The sequence below is a fragment of the Myotis yumanensis genome, unplaced genomic scaffold (assembly GCF_028538775.1).
Source record: "Myotis yumanensis isolate MYYU_CA2020_CCGP unplaced genomic scaffold, mMyoYum1.0.hap1 SCAF_12, whole genome shotgun sequence".
Taxonomy (NCBI): Eukaryota; Metazoa; Chordata; class Mammalia; order Chiroptera; family Vespertilionidae; genus Myotis; species Myotis yumanensis.
The window spans coordinates 55,721,778-55,738,850 of record NW_027223763.1 but is presented as its reverse complement, the minus strand read 5'-3'; the positions used below and the strand labels follow the sequence as shown (position 1 = coordinate 55,738,850).

The following is a 17,073-nucleotide window of genomic DNA, read 5'->3' as shown; positions in this document are numbered from 1 at the left end:
TGTGCTAAATTTTAATTTAGACTTTATAATTGTTTTGTAAGAATATAGTATTAAATATCTAGTGAATTAAGCCAAAGCCCTCAAGGGAACACTGGAGACTAGACAGTATTAATGCCGGCTTGTGTCATGATATCAATCAGTTGTATAGGAAATAAATAACAGTGAATAGGAGTGCCGTAGCATATTCATAGAATTGGAATCAGAGACCAGCAGTTTACAGAATATTAATAGATATGCTAGATACAAGAACACTCAACTAAATTTGAAAAATTCCACATTAACAAAAATTTTAAACTTTTTAAAAATGAATGATTTTGTTCAATATTTTATATACTATTGTGTGCTGTGGATATGAATGTCCAGGAGTGAACATCGACAGTGTGTTCATTAGGTTTGTGACTTCAGAACCTTTTTTTTCCCCATCCAAGAATCTATAGGTTCAAACTTTGGAAAACAGTGCTATCGCCCACATTACAGTCTGAAAATTGATATCGTCTCAAGATTTCTCTAGAGCTGTGGGAGCTGGGCGAGTGGGCAGCTTTCACAAACAGTTGAATAACTACTATCTGGGAATCATTAATATTAAATGAAGTTCTAGAAAATGGCAAGGCAAACAGCTTAGTAATCTTCCTGGAAGAATTTTTAAGCTCCCTTCGGGGACCAGATAGAACACCAACAATTCCTCACATTCCTAGACTTTGTATCACAGGGATTAAATATCACGTTTTGAACCAGGCAAGATGAGACACACAAGTGCTTTTGATGGATAAATGTGCAGAGATGGTTGGAATTGAATGTTTAAGCACAATAGTCAAGCTTTTTTTTGAGGAGGAGGGGGGTTAGCTTCTTATTATTGAAAACATGAAGAGTCAAGAACTTAGACGTGCGACAGAGCTTACAGTGAACCGCCGTGGCCCATGATGCCATCCGAGAGCAGGCTCCAGGGACACCTCTGCCGCATGCATTCCATTCCCTTCAGCGACACCGCTGTGGGGGAATCACAGCGCCAGCATCTCTCCAACCAAAAGGAAAACGACAAGCTGTGGGCGAAGGCTGTCGTCAGAAGGCCTCGCTTTGTGTACCGAGTCATAGTTGTTCATGCTCCTTTCATGTACCCTAGTGAAGAAGAGCCTTTTGTGGGGGGCGAGCCTGTGTCCATTTTAGAAGGGCCAATACTGCTTCATAGGGGAAAGTTATACTCTACCTGCGGGCTGGAACCTCAGTGATTTGAAATGATGGCATTTGCATAAAAACCAGGAGGGATCATTATAATGTTCACAAAAATATACACAAAACAACTTGCTATTTAGTGCTGGGTCTCTAGATGGATGGAACGCAGCCTAAAGGAGGAAAGAGGGAACCCCAAGGAGACTTCACGAGCTTAGTGCGCCAGGCAAAGTTTCTTGGAGTCGTAAACGGTTTTGTCGTGAATCCTTTTACTATCGATTTCATGTTGAAGTTGATTTTGAAGTAGTTTGGAAAGCTACTATTATATTCCCTATAACATATACAAGAAGAAATTGAGTTGTTAGGGGTACAACACGGATTATTAGACTCTTTCGCGAGGTGTAGATGAAACGGTTGGTTTTATAGCTAAGCAGTGCAAGGTTCAGAGAGCTGTCCCATCCAGAGTGTCCAGGCAATTACTAGCAGAGCCTAGATCTGCTCTTTTTAAAGCTGAGTTTTTTTTCGGTTATCCTACCATCCACCTAGAGAATCGATATGTAGCCTTACCTATGTAGGGATAAATGGGCAAGGAGAACTTGAACACTGCTTAGTAAATGGGAGAGTAGGGATCAATTCGTGAGTTTTCAGGATTCTGGAAGAACTGTCAGGGTTTTGAGATGGTAAAATGTGTATTTTCTTTTAAAAATGTTGGAAATGTGAGTGACTTTAATGGATAAATGTGGAGAAAGGCTGGTTTGAAGTGGATGTTTAAGCATGTTTTTTAAAAAGCTTTTTTTTGGTGGAAAATATCAAAAGTAGGGAGAAGCATAAAGCGAACCTCCATGTCCCAGCTTGAACTGTTACCAATATTTTGCCGATCTTGTTGATTTCATATCTCCCAGTTTTTTTTAAAAGTATTTTAAAGTAAATCCTAGAGATTTACTTGTAAATACTTATAAGTATATTGGATGGTGACTTTAAAAAAATGACAGCCCCAATACCATTATCAATTTAACAAATATAAAAACAATTCCCTAATATCATCTAATATAATAATCCATGTTCAAATTACCCAGAATATCTTGTAGGTTGTTTTGTTAAAATGAGGATCCGAAATGGGTTACACATCATATTTGTATTTCAGTCTCTTTTTAACCTATGAAAGCTATATTAATTTTTCCTATGTTAACCATATTTATATTAACTCCTTTTCCTAAATCATTTATTTGTTGACAAAACCACATACATTAAATTTTTTTTCAGCAAATACATATAAATGAGGAAAACCAGGCCCTCCTGCCATTTGTGGCTACCTTTGACTGGGTTAAAACTTTACATATACTTTTTGCTTTTAATCCCTATTTAAAAAACACATTTTACCCACCCATTAAACTGATCACTACAGTGACTGAGAAATTTGATATAGATCACACCACCAATAAGTAGGAGAGGTAGACTGGGAACCCTTGCGCCTTCAGCTGCAAACCCCATGTTCATTATTACTGCATACACTGCCTTCCAAGCAAGTCCTCATGATGTTATGTTTATGGTTTTGCAAACTAGTGACCAAACCTCTATTACAGTGTTTTCCTAATATGTGGTACTTCAATAGAGATAAATGCACATAATATCTGAGGAGTCCATAGACTCCAGGGATTCATGAGTGCAGTCCTTGGGCTAGACTCAGGTTAAGAATTTATTTTCTATTTAGTGATGTTGTTAATAAATAACCCTAAAGTCTAGAATGTCTTTACCAGTGATATGTACATACATCCAGTTTAAAATGAGCAATGGGTATGTCAAAGTATAAAAATTGATTATACTGTTCTGATATTTTGCCTAATGTCTAAAGCACTATAATGGTGAGCAGAAAACTGTAAATGCTGGTGTGGCCTTAGAGAAATCACTTAATTTCAGTAACCTGTGAATTTTCTCACCTGTAAAATTACAAAGTTGGCTACTAAGGCTCCTTCAAGTTCCAGTATTCAGGATTTAATATGAAGCAAAGATTAGTAGGTCTTTAGGACTTGAGTCTTTAAGCTTTCATTAACATGGATCTTTTTGAAAATTCAGAAAGTTTTTCACATTCTAAATTATTTGTAAATGTTTATTTTAAATATTGTCTTAGAATAACACAATAATTGGGCTGTTCATGTGCTTGCAGGCACAATATGTTTTGCCTTATACCTGAGGAATGCGCGATTCTTACAAATAACATGTCCTGTCTTGCGCGACTCTGGTAAAACAAATGATTGATAGAAATTGAGTTATTATAACAGAACCTTGTTATGGGATCAGTGTCTCCTACTTTGAAAATAAATGACTCAGCCAGACGGCCACATTTATTTTCTCTAAATGACTAGGGATGTAGCAATAGGAGACCATTATCCTGTGACAATATTCTGTTTCATTGACATTATCTCACAAATGTAATTGGTCCATTACTAAATAGAGGTTTTGTTACTGATCAATTTCACGATTTTCAAAGCCATTAGGATAATAAATATGCCATCAGAGTAATTTCATTGACAGAATGTTCTATTTTCTTCATTTACATTTGTTAGAGGAAAAATATAGATTTAGGTTGAACTTAAACACTACCATTTATACCGGTTTTGACTACTTTTCCATTAAGAGAAATGGAATATTGTACAGAGTAATCATATTTACATTGAGCTGCTGAACTGACGACCTTAACATTTTCGTGATTTGTTCCCCCCGCGACCACACTAAACCACATCAAATCATAATAGCTCCCAAGCAATTAGTTTACCACCTCAGTTTAATGATTTTATTTGAAATAAGTTCCAGATCATTTCTAGGACTTTACTGTAAATCCACTAAAGTAACGCATCAGTTAAATCCACCCTAACCATACCAGTGTAGATAATAACAGCATTAGTACCAACAGACCTTGAGATGTCTTGTAGCATAAATGTTTCTAAATGCATGGCTTTTCCCCAAATGTTCTCCTCTCAAAACTCATCTGTAATCTTGTTAAATTAGAACTCTTCCAGTATCTTTCTGACTTTTACAGTTAAGGTTACGTTATTGATTTTATTTTATAGTCCATGGCTCTCAGATGCTTAACACTAAGAAGCCTCTATAGCCAAGAGGTTTTCCCTAGAGGCACAGGGAATAGAAAGCTATTTACCTATGCCAGTATTTAATAACAGACTAAAATATACTCCAAATCCTGCATAATTGTTTCGTGTTTTTCCTCCTTTCAAATTAGGTTTTCTGAATTTGTTAAAATAAAATTCTTAATGGGCTAAAGCATTTTGAAGTGTTTCTAAAAAGCAGTTCTCACCTATTCAGTATTCACTTTTTTTTTAACACTGTTCTTAGTTATTCAAAGTTGTTGTTTTTTTAAAAAACCTTTTCTTTTAATGTCTCAAGGAAGGTGTTTATAAGCTTCAAAGGGGTTTGAGGTTTAACTTTGTATTGGGTGTAGGTATAGCCTGGAGACTTTTTTTTATAGAGATGTGATAGTAGAGTAGAGACTTGTAGTAACCTGCCACTTACTGTGCCTGGGTTGGAATACACACTTAAAACTATGACAAAATGTTTCAAGTTGTTGAAGAATTCAGCAATATGCTTAAGTATAGTTGAGATTAAATAATTTAATGATAAAGCAAGAATTTTTATTTTTAACATGAAGACAACTACATTTTCTTCTTTTAAAAAGAACTGATTTCATTTTGTCAAAAAGGTTGAGAAATCTAATTGAAGATCTTTTATCCCCTTCTAATATAGGCTGCTCTTTTTCTTATTATTTTAGAGTATGATAAGTGTGTGTATATATGCATATATGGAGATACTTTCTTAGCATAGCAGCTAATTATTTTCTTAATCATCTGGCATCATCAAGCTACTGTAGTGGGATTAAGTCCATATGTCTTGTTGTAACATTCAGAGTTTTTGTTAACTTAGAGTGTGTAGAAAGGACTAAGTCGCATTTGCCATCTTATATAATAAAAGCCTAATATGCAAATTGTCCCTTTGACTGGGAGTTCGATCAGGTGGCAGGGCTGGCCAGCCAACCGCCTGAGGCCCCTCCTCCCGGCTGGCCCCACCCCCGATCGGCCCCAATTTGGGCAGGGTGGCTGGACCCCACCTGTGCATGAATTCATGCACCGGGCCTCTAGTACTATCATAAAATTTTACATCTAGAAGAGTCCTTAGAAACAGATTTCAGATATTCTCTTCCTCACTTGTATTTTCAAAAATACATTTTTGGTGTTACCCAATTAAATTGCAAATATTACATTTAAGTATTTCATTTTATATTTTGGCAACATCCAATGCCTAAGACCAATGGAGGTATTTTTTTCTTAAAGTGTAATGTTGGATACAGTAACAAGGTCCAATATTGTCCACCCATCATTGGGAACTATTTATAAGATTCTATTTTCTTCCCATAAAATATATATTTTGCAATTTTTTATCGTAAAGTAAGATTTTTTTGTGGGGGATTTGGAAGAGCAAACTATAAAATGTAAAGAAGAAAATAAAAATTACCTCTAAACCTATAACATGGAGATAACTTCTGTTAATAATTGACTGTATTATATGCCAGTCTATTTCCGATGTGTTTTTTTATGAATTTCTTATGTGTATTTTTGCACTAAATTGGGCTTATGTGATATATGCTGTTTGTAAATTACTTTATTTTTTTGTCTTTCATTTACAATATAATAGCATTTTGCCATGTTATTCAATTTCTACTTTACAATGACTGCATACTATGCTACTCTTTGGCTATATTATAGATTTTTAAAAGTCTACTTTGTGCACAGATGTTTAACTAGTTTCCAAGTTTTTGTATGATGCAGATCTTTGTGATTAAATGTGATTATTATTTCTATCTATTTCTATGCCCTAGCTATTCTTACTCCCCAGTACCTAGCATACTGCCTGGCACGAAGTCATCAGTAGATGCTCAGTGACATTTTGTTAAAGGAATAAATGCATTCCTACTGTAGAATTACTGAGTTAAATGTTATAGCCATTTCTAAGGCTTTTGCTAAGTATTGGCATAGAACCCACAAGGTCTTATCAATTTACATTCCCACTAGCAGTGCCTGAGTAGTTTACCTATAATAGTTAAATGTAGCACATGGCTCTGTAAATAATTTTGAACATGTTCCCCAAAATATCCTCCTATATAATAAAGAGTTAATATGCTAATGGTCATCACACCATCACACCCTAACGACCAATCAGTAGGAGGCTGCTTGCACGGCAGGTGCTTGTGGCTGGGCAAGGCTGAGTGCTCGGCTAGGCATGTGCCAGTGGGCAGGGACTTTATGCTGTGCCCTTCTGGACAAAGCCGCAGCAGCTGCCTGAGGCTCAGGCAAGCTGCAGATGGCGGCTGCCGCTGCCCAGGGCTGGCCCAAGGCTCAGGTAAGCTGCTGATGGCGGCTGCTGCAGCCCAGGGCCTGAGGCTCAGGCAATGAGGGCCAGGTCGAGGCTCAGGCAAACCGTGGTGGCTGTGAGGACTAAGGCTCAGGCAGCTGCATGGCTGGCAGTGGCAGCAGCAGAGGAGTGATGGGGACATCGCCTTCCCTGATCGCCGGGTCACTTCCCACAGAGGGAGGCCAGAGGCAGCAGCAGTGAGGGGGTGATGGGGGCGGTGCCTTCCCCTCATCAGCCATGGGTAGCAGGCCTAAGCTGTCAGTAGGACATCCCTGAGGGCTCCCTGACTGTGAGAGATGGCAGGCCAGGCTGAGGAACCCCCCCCCCCCCCCCCACACACACACCAGTGCATGGATTTTCGTGCACCGGGCCTCTAGTATTTAAGTAACAGTGTCACTATGGTCTTGTGAATCTGCTCATGTACCTCTTTTTCTTCATTTTATATTTCATTTAACCACTGGGCATCACACCACATCATTTCTCCCCATGAACCAGGACAACTCCATCTTACTATGAAGGAAATGAAGACCGCACCCCCTCAGGGATGGTGCAAAGCTTTCTAGGAAAGGTATAGCCTATGTCAGTGATGGCGAACCTTTTGAGCTCAGCATGTCAGCATTTTGAAAACCCTAACTTAACTCTGGTGCTGTGTCACATATAGAAATTTTTTGATATTTGCAACCATAGTAAAACAAAGATTTATATTTTTGATATTTATTTTATATATTTAAATGCCATTTAATAAAGAAAAATCAACCAAAAAAATGAGTTCACGTGTGACCTCTGACACGCGTGTCATAGGTTCACTGGCCTATGTGGTCTACTTCCTTCCTCCTCCAGGACACACTCCCTCAGAGCGCTTCCCCACCATCAGTCCTTTATCTGTCCGCAAAACTTGTTCACCTTAAGGATCAGTGTGGTTCCCCACAGGGACACCAATAGAAATAAATGAAGCAAAGCTTTGGGCTGGGGTCTTCTAGGCTTGATCATTCTTGTGTTTTGCATAGTGTTTATGTAAACTTGATGTAAACATTTGAACTTCCCCCTCCTCAAGACGACGTACTGCAAGGCAAAAACAGAAGAGGGAAACCATGGTCCCTTTTAGCATTCAGCTGGCGGAGCATCTCCCCTGCCTTCTCCGTGTCCTCTGGGCACAGGGCCCAAGCTGTTCCCTTGTCTCAGGACAGATTCAGGATTTATGGCCTGAAGCAAAAGTATCAGATGTCTAGCTCTTGAACTCGTCCTGCACACTAGATTTGGTAGCGTCTCCGTTATTATAAATAGTATTATTATTTTATGCAGATATCCAGTCATTTTTCATGTTGTCTTCAAGCTTCCACGGCAACATTTTAATGGAAAGCAGAGACTCCCCAGCTCAGCTGAAGTTTGGTTTTCACTCTCAGTGTTTTGTGTTGCTTGGCAGAGTCTCAGGGAGGTAATGGATGTGCTGACCACCGTCGCCATCATCCAACAATGAGTTTGGTCTCTGTCTCTGAAGAACTCTTCTACGTCCAGAGTTTTTGTAAATCTGTAAAACTTTTTAAAACTATCAAAAATATAAAACGTCTGAAAAAGAAAGAAACCTAGGAAACTAGAAGAGGTATTAACTTAGTAAGACTAGTCAATATGATATATTCTTGTTTAAGTCCCAGTCACTGGACTGTCTCTATGCTAAATGTTCTCACATGTGCACTTTTGCTCCTTGGTCTATATCAGTGATGGTGAACCTATGACATGCGTGTCAGAGGTGACATGCGAACTCATTTTTTTGGTTGATTTTTCTTCGTTAAATGGCATTTAAATATATAAAATAAATATCAAAAATATAAATCTTTGTTTTACTATGGTTGCAAATATCAAAAAAGTTCTATATGTGACACGGCACCAGAGTTAAGTTAGGGTTTTTCAAAATGCTGACACGCTGAGCTCAAAAGGTTCGCCATCACTGGTCAATATCATGCTCCCACCGAAGGGGCAAAGGTCGCAGAAGTTCCCCTACTGTTTTCATTGCACCTTGAGCTTTCTTCTGCCAAAATGAATCCAGTGACGTCTTGTAAGCAGCTTGATGATGTCAAGAGGAAAGAAAGTATTCTAAACTATGATTATAGCTTTTTAAGCACTTCATAATAAAAAATACTTTAAAGAACTGGAAAAGTAAGAGAAGCCAGCAAATGGTGGCTTGTACGTATAAGGGTTCATTTAGACTTGCTTACATGTATGGCATGTAAATAAGAAAGACAAGTAAGACATATGTAAAAGGATTGAACTTTATCACATGTTGAGGCAATTCGCTTCTTTGTTAAACAGATAAAAACACATTTTCTAAAGCACAGGAATGGTCCAGTTCATATATTTTAATTTATTGTTAAGCTATGCTAAAAATAATGGCTTCCAAAAATTCAAGAATTCTTGTGTGCTCCTCCATAATTGATTTGAAATAGCTGTCTACCGTGTCATTGCAGTGAAGAATAGAATTTTTTAAAAAAGAAAATGATGTATTTTTTATGGGTAGTCTATAGAAATGCGATTTGTAACCTTAATCTATTCAAGCATATTGAAAAAGCTAACATATTGCTCTGCTCTATGTTAAAAACAAGCAGGTGTCCCAGGCAGGCAGGTGTTAAGGTGGCTGTTTGAGCTTGCCCTCAATCACTAGTTGACTTCAGTGAAGGTCTCCTAACAGGTGTCTAACTGACTGGAGTGCCATGTGACATTTATCCCAGGAGCGACTCAGATGACAGCCTGCTACAGACTGAGGAAGGGGTCTTTGCTTTGATGAAGAAATTGCCAAAACTCATGTCTCATTAGTGTTTCCTAAGGTTCTTTGGAAGTGAACAACAGTTTAATTAAGGACTGACGTAAACACGTTTCTGCACCCTTTCCCTGCAGCATTTTATCACATTAGAATTGATCAAAATTGTTGCCTTGGGCTGACTCGAACAGATATACATCTGGAGCACCATTTGTGCAAGCTGCCGATGAGTCGGGCACATACGCTGAGCTTCACAGCCACTCTCTTCCTTTGTAGATGCGATTACCTTGTTGGGAGATGAGTCGATCTAACATTTTTTTTTTTTGCTTCAGCCTTGATCTCTTTGAAGTGATGCTGTGAGATGAATGACACATCAGGGCTTAGGATGTATATAAATCACAGTGCCAAAAAAATTATAGTAGAGCTAGGAAAAATTACATGATCATTTGATTTTGCAAAATACTTTTTTAAAGGTGTGCTTCAGTCTAAACGAATCAGCTCAGCTTATATGAGGAGCCTAGTTGAACTTTTTCTTGCATGGTGATTTTTTATTATGCATTGAACTGTACCGTTGGTTTCTAAAGCCATCCCTGATTTTTAATTATCAAATCTAAGTATAGGTGTAGGCACTGAAGACGAATACTATCAGTGTAAATGTTTCTTTTTTCAAGAGTAGCCTTTCTCCTCTCCTGTCATTAAGAAGAATTCTTTCTGTACTCTAATATTATCATGATTGCAATTATTTAATGCATTTTTATATTTAACGTCTATCCTCTCTGCTGAACTGTGAGCATCACCAGGAAAGGAGCAGGTGGTCTTATTTCACATCTTGAACTTTATGCCTCTCCATAGTTTGTCACACTTATTAGAAACGCACTGACTGATTTTGTTTTCTCTCTGCTTTCCATGCAGTGACTTCTCGTCTGGTGGTATCTATTCATGCAACATGCATTTTTACATATATTGACCATGGTTATTTCACTCATCCACATCAGTTATCATTCTGCCGTGCAGCCTCATCAACATGCAAGATATTCTAAAATAAACTGTCTAGACACTGAGTCTGCTCTACCTCTTCTATCTTCTTTTAATCCTGGATTTCTAAAAAGTCTTTCCATGTTCTTAGCCTGTTCTTCCAGCATGCACATATGTTTGTGTCTTTGATAAAATTATCTTCTGTAGGATCAAGCATTAGTCAACTATATATATATATATATATGTTAAACAAGTACAAAATAATAATGAAAATGCCATCGAGTGATGTAAGACACAAACACAAGACCATTCTTGAGATCTAGACCTCCCAAGTTCCTAGGAAGGATTACTTATGGAGAAAATGAGTCTTGTTGGTTCAGTGGATAAAATATTGTTTTATAACTAGAATAAGAGGGTAAAGAGACATATAATTTTTAGCTGGAGGGAATGTCATATGCAAGGAAAGGGACAGAGTTAGAAGCACATTCCTCCTGGTTCCTTCCTCCCCCAGGAGGTCATAAGCAAATTCGTTTAGCTAAAGTTTAAGTAATATGGAACAATGAGGAAAAACTTTCATAAAAATGTGGCTCAGTGGTTGAGCATCGACCTATGAACCAGGAGCTCACAGTTTCATTCCCAGTCAGGGAACATGCCTGGATTGCGTGCTCAATCCCCAGTGTGGGGCATGCAGGAGGCAGCCGATCAATGATTATCTCTCATTGATGTTTCTCTTTCTCTCTCTGTCTGTTTCTCTCTCTCCCTTCCTCTCTGAAATCAATAAAAATATATTTTTAAAAAATGCAGTGCCATGGTAGATCTTAAAATGAGGAAGATAATTTGAAGGAGAGGATTTCAGTAACTGTGTCTATAATGAACCATGATGAGGAAAACCTGGGAGGGGAATTGGAAGAAAATTCTTGACTCAGCCAAGTACACACGGCCTAGTGGGAGCTGCAAAGACAGAAAAAATACAGCTTTTGGAACGTGTTTTCTTCTAAAATGAATTCATTTGTAAATTGTTACTTTCTAAATCATATTAAATTTCTTCCTCTGATTTCAAGCCCTCCTTGGCCTTTGCTTCTTTCCCATCAGCCACCAGTAACTCCTGTCTCCTTCCCACCAGCAGACGCACCAGCTAATCTTTTTCTTATCATCTTGCCTCTCCTTCAGCTTCCTTATTTCATGTATTATTCAACTTATACATTATAATGTATTTGTTATTATTCAACTTCTTATATATTTATATATTATTCAGCTTCATTATTATCCAACTTGTTTTCAACCTAATCTTTTTATGTATTATTCTTCCTGTTCAGGGGACAATGGATTGTGGAAAGCATGACATTTGTTTTTCTTCACAGAAAGGTCACTTAAAACCCTCTCTCTTATATATTTATTCCTCAAACATTTTTTCCTATAGCATATGAGTGCATTAAAAATAGAAACGATATCATTTTTCAGTTTGGCATGAGGTCTATTAGACTGCAGACATTCAAAATAAAATTAAAATCAAAACAATACTGGTTTGATTTATGATTAAAATGTAATAGCTAGAAACTCTACCCATATTTCTCTCAGATAATTGACCTTTTATTTTTATTCCCTCTTCTGCCCAGAAAGTTTTTTTTTTTTTCGTTGAGGGGAGGGATTAATTTGTGTCCTCCAAAGTACTTAGCATAGTGACTTGAACGTTCTGTGCACCAGTATATCTTTACTGACTAATGGGCTCCAAATTAATTTTATTTAATGGGGAAACAAAGGCAGTTAAGCCTACTTTCTAATACTATCATTCTTTATTGTTTTTTAAAAATTGTTTCAGTCTGGCCAGTGGACCTTCTCATTATTATTTTTATTATGGCAAGTTCATTTTTTTTGGTTTAAGGAGGAGATGATCCGTAGTCCCTTTTACACATGGAGAATGACTTTTATTCTGTTTCTGCTGCAATCGCCTCTATAATTTTCCCATGTGTTCTGAACATGAAGGTGCATACCGAAAAGAGAACCAGAAATATAAATTGACCTGTAATAATTACTTAATACAACAAAGTGTATCATTTTGACTAAGAAGACGCAAAGGCTTTATTTTTCAAAAATCACATATCCGCCAATATTAAATTTCTGTACAAACACCCTTGATTTATGTGCCCTTTACAAAAAGATACTAGTACATATGTGAATTTGGCTGGGTTTAATAAAAATTCTTATAGAGTTACAGTAGCAATAGCTTTGATTGATCTTCTCCAGAAATGACATAACTGAAATGAAACTTATCTGCTTCCCAAACTTTGGTCATATTTAATTGTTTCTAAATGTACAGAATATGCTTTATTATTTACACAAGGGACCAAGATATATAGTGAATGCTTTATTATTTACACAAGGGACCAAGATATATAGTGAATGCTTTATTATTTACATGAGGGAGACTAGAAATTGATTTACATAAGTTAATTTTATTTGAAATGTTTATTTAAGCACAGGTAAAACAATAGAAAGTTACCAGGTTTTTTTTCTAAGAGTTAATTTTAGATAAAAACTTGGGAGTGAAACGTATTACATTTTCTATACATAAAGTAAAGGGATGAAATGGAGGCTTTTCAACCTCAAACAGTGTATATGCCTATGATTACCTTCGATCTGGTCAAAACGCACATTTTTGTAGTGTTACCTTTTAAAACCACATAGCTATTTTTTGGCATTTTGAAAGTAAGTTAGCTGAAATGAAATGTTTTTATTTTTAAATGATTTTTAAATTTTCTCCCTTTTTTTTGTAACAGCACTTAATTGCTATAGTTTCATTAACAATTTCCTTTTGTCGTTTTTTCTTTTTCACTCAGATATAAGAAAATGGTTCACTTTCTCTTCAAAGTTCTAATAGGTTAGTGACAGCCAGTTAGTCACAGATTGTAGCTTATGGCTACAAATGCACCCCTCAGTTTTTGTAGACTGTGATCGCTGCTGTTTTTACGGTAGCACATCCACTCTTTAATTTCCAGCAGCATATCCATTCTTTGACTTTCAGTGTGCCGAAAACACATATTTAACTGTATTAGATGTCTGTACCAGAGTTTAGATAATTTTTCAAATGGTAAAACATATGATATTAGTTTCTTATACTAATAGTACGTACCATGTAGTCTCTTTCTTTCATGAAAATAATGTATTAATTAAAATGCATATTATATGAATATATAATGTGTGATGAAATTTTGGGGGTTTTTCTTTTAATAAAAGTTTATTTTTTTAGAGATACAAACTGAAATATTTATAGGTGAAATTATATGATCCCTAGGAATTGCTTTAAAGTAATACAGGGGGAGAAGATACGTGGGGTAAAGGTAAAATAAGATTGGCTATGAGTTGCTAATTGAAGCGGATGGTGACTACATGAGTATCCATTACTATTCTACTGTGTATGTATTGAAATTTTTGATAATAAAAGTATAAGTTTTATAACTTATATGATTTTTAGAATATTTTACTGTAAATTTATAATGTTGATAAAAATCAACACTATTTCAGGTATTGAAAACAGGGCCCATATCTCTGACCAACTGGAGTTTTCTCTTGAATTCCTTAATTTAATTAAATGCATAATGTAATTTTCATTCACCTAAGATGATGACCTTCTACATCAGTTATTAATTGAATTGTGTTAATTCTGTTTCATTATCTGTGACAGCGATTTTCAAACTTTTTCATCTCATGGCACACATAAGCTAATTACTAAAATTCCTCAGCACACCAAATAATTTATTCTTTGTCTATCTGACAAAAAAGTAGGTATATATAGTTTTGATTCATTCACACGGGATGGCTACTGTTATATTGGTTGTTGTCATTTTTTATTTGACAATCTGAGGAGAAAGAGGTCAGTGCCCCTGACTAAATAGTCGGGTATTGCATGTTTTAACAATTCTTGAAGCACATGGATTGAAAATAGCTGATCTATGGCATTAGCTCTGTCACCACTCTGATTTCAAGTTTTCAAGATCTATCTTTGGGCAGCATTAAATATCTGTGGAATGAGTGAGTGATTGAATGAATGCATCCCTGAATACTTCTCCTAATATGGCACCTTTTACACTCTTCTGTCCCGCACTAATAGTAGAATCTACTCCGTTTCTACTATTAGATCCTCAGCAACTAGCACAGTGTCTGGAATGAATTAGTCCTTCAATAAATATTTATGAATGGAAATATTAATTAATCTATCTTCTTACACGGTCTCCATGATTGCTATCTCCATTTTGGCTAATTCATTCTCCATGTAGTTTCTGGACAGATTGCTCTAAGCCCTCAATGTGATCATAGCTCACCCATTAATAGCTTTCCCTCATCAGGGTAAGCATTTCAGACATTTATATACAAAACCCATGGCCCCTTAGCATGTGGGTCTTGCCAGCGGCTCGCTTCCTTCCTTCATCTCTGCACTTCACCCCACAGACTCTTTGTACTCCTTGCATGTTTTATGGCCCCCTTCCTCAGAACATTGCTTCTCTCTGAGTATGTCATCCCCATCCACATTTAAAAAAATTTTTTTTATTGATTTCAGAGAGGAAGGGAGAGGGAGAGATAGAAACATCAATAATGAGAGAGAATCATTGATCAGCTGCCTCCTGCATGCCCCCCACTGGGAATCGAGCCCACAACTTGGGCATGCGCCCTGACCTGGAATCGAACTGTGACCTCCTGGTTCATAGGTCAGCACTCAACCACTGAGCCACTCTGGCTGGGCCTCACCCACATTTTAAGCCTGGTGCCACTGGGGTGCGTTTTCTAAGCTGGAGAGGCTCAGGTGATCACTGGCCTGTGCAGGGGGGCTGGAGAAGTAGTCACAAGCACCACACACCTCTGCTCTCAACACACTGACTCCCTCTGCGCTGCTGACCACTGTTTCCTTCCTTTCATTTTTCTCTCCATGGACACTGAGTATCCCTCCAGCAGCCATTGCTTTTTTTCCCCCCTTAACATCCTTGCTTTACTTGGCAAAGAGAGGAACCCAATAAATATTTGCAGAATGAGCAAATGAAGGAATTTTTTTTTTGCTATACAAGTAATGAGTTTTCCATAAAAGATGTTAAATCAATAATATACTTACCAGTGCACCCAAAGGTTGTTTCTCACATTTGCACCAGGTTTGCCTCTATTTTTTCCACAGTGTAGTCAGCAAGTGAAAAGACAAACCCCTGAATCGTATAAATCTAAGAATAAAATGCTGAGGTTAAAAAAAGACCTTGAAGTGAACCAAGGGGCCAATGGAAACATGATCTTTAGTTTTTCAGAAGTTCAAGATTTGCTTACGAGTAGGAGTCATTGTGGTGATAATTCTAAGGAGGCAATGGAGATAGTTTCTGACACATATCCCAAAAGCTCCAACATAACTGGACCTTTGACCCTCAATATATACTTTGTAAAAGAGCCAAACTCACAAAAACAATAACATGTTGGGAGTTAGATCTTTTGTGTTAAGATGAGCCTTGTAGCTTAAGAAAGTCCTGACGCGTGGGTTTTCCCCTCTTCCTTTGCAGATATGTCGTCTCCGACTACTATGAAGAAGCCTGAAAAGCCATTGTTCAGCTCTACATCTCCACAGGATTCTTCCCCAAGGTTGAGCACTTTCCCCCAGCACCATCACCCCGGGATACCTGGAGTTGCACACAGTGGTGAGGAGTTTCAAGCATAGAGGAGAAGCCTCCCTTTTATTTGCAGAACCCCAAACCCTCAGGGATGGAGCCCAGTTTTTTATTATAGCTGTGTGGTGGTCATATTTTCTCAACCAAAAGAAGGAGGGTCATAATCCAATCAAATATTTTTTTCCTTATCAATATGTGAGGAAAGATGGTCAAAGCCATACAGTTAAATAACATTTATCTAAGTATCTGTCGCTTGCCTTTATTGGAAAGACTATCATGACAAGAAATTAGAAAGTATGGGGTACATGGTTATCTTCACTATAGCTTCAGGGTCGGTCTTAATTGTATGTATTTTACCAAGAAAAAGATGTGATTTCAATTTGTTGCCGAGTTTAGAGTATTTTCAGAGGCATTAAGACATACAGATGCTATTTCTCTCTATATTATTTTCTACATGAGAGTCAGTATTTATTTGGGAATGAAATTAATCAGGAAAAATAAAAGAGATACTTTGACAATTATTGTATATGCACAGACTCTTTCTGTGAGTTAATACACCTGATGTTACATCTAATTTAAAGACTTCCTAATTTAAATAGGAAAAGTAATTCAATATTTTATATCTGCACTTTAAGGACCAGTTAATATTAAATCACCTTTAATATTAAAAATGAGATATAAATAATAATCAATATAAATAAGCAATGGCCTTCACGTTTATGTACAGATGTGAGTGAAGACCATGGTTAAACCGAGCTGAGATTAAGAGCACTTCGACACGAAGTGAAAAGATGTCCGGTCTAATTTAGGTGTATTTCCTTACATTATACTTTCAAAAGTGTATATACTTCTTAAAGTGATATTTTAATGAGGCGTTTTAGGAACTATGTACATATTCTCTACAATGCTTCCCTTTGGTGGAGGATGCTCAGACTTTGGTGTGTGGGGAGATTACACAGGCCCTTGTTTTCAGTGCCCTTTCTGGTGCCTCCCCCCCTGGAAATCCTCATATAGAAGGTCTGTGGTCAGGCCCAGTAACCTTCATTGTAACAACAATGTAGAAGCTTCTGAGTGCCCTGGACATTACTGGGGAAGATAAGCAATATCCCTTAAAACGTTCTTTTT

The 17,073-nt window shown here is 37.2% G+C and overlaps 1 protein-coding gene across 7 annotated transcripts in view; it reads left to right on the top strand.

Moving 5' to 3' along the window:
* Positions 1-17,073, top strand: part of NFIB (nuclear factor I B) — a 226,218-nt gene that overhangs the window by 167,917 nt on the left and 41,228 nt on the right. For all 7 annotated transcript variants that reach the window (XM_070431689.1, XM_070431690.1, XM_070431692.1 and 4 more), the window contains exon 7: positions 15,844-15,978. In XM_070431689.1, the coding sequence (XP_070287790.1) occupies positions 15,844-15,978 (135 nt within the window). The remainder of the gene's footprint in view (positions 1-15,843; positions 15,979-17,073) is intronic.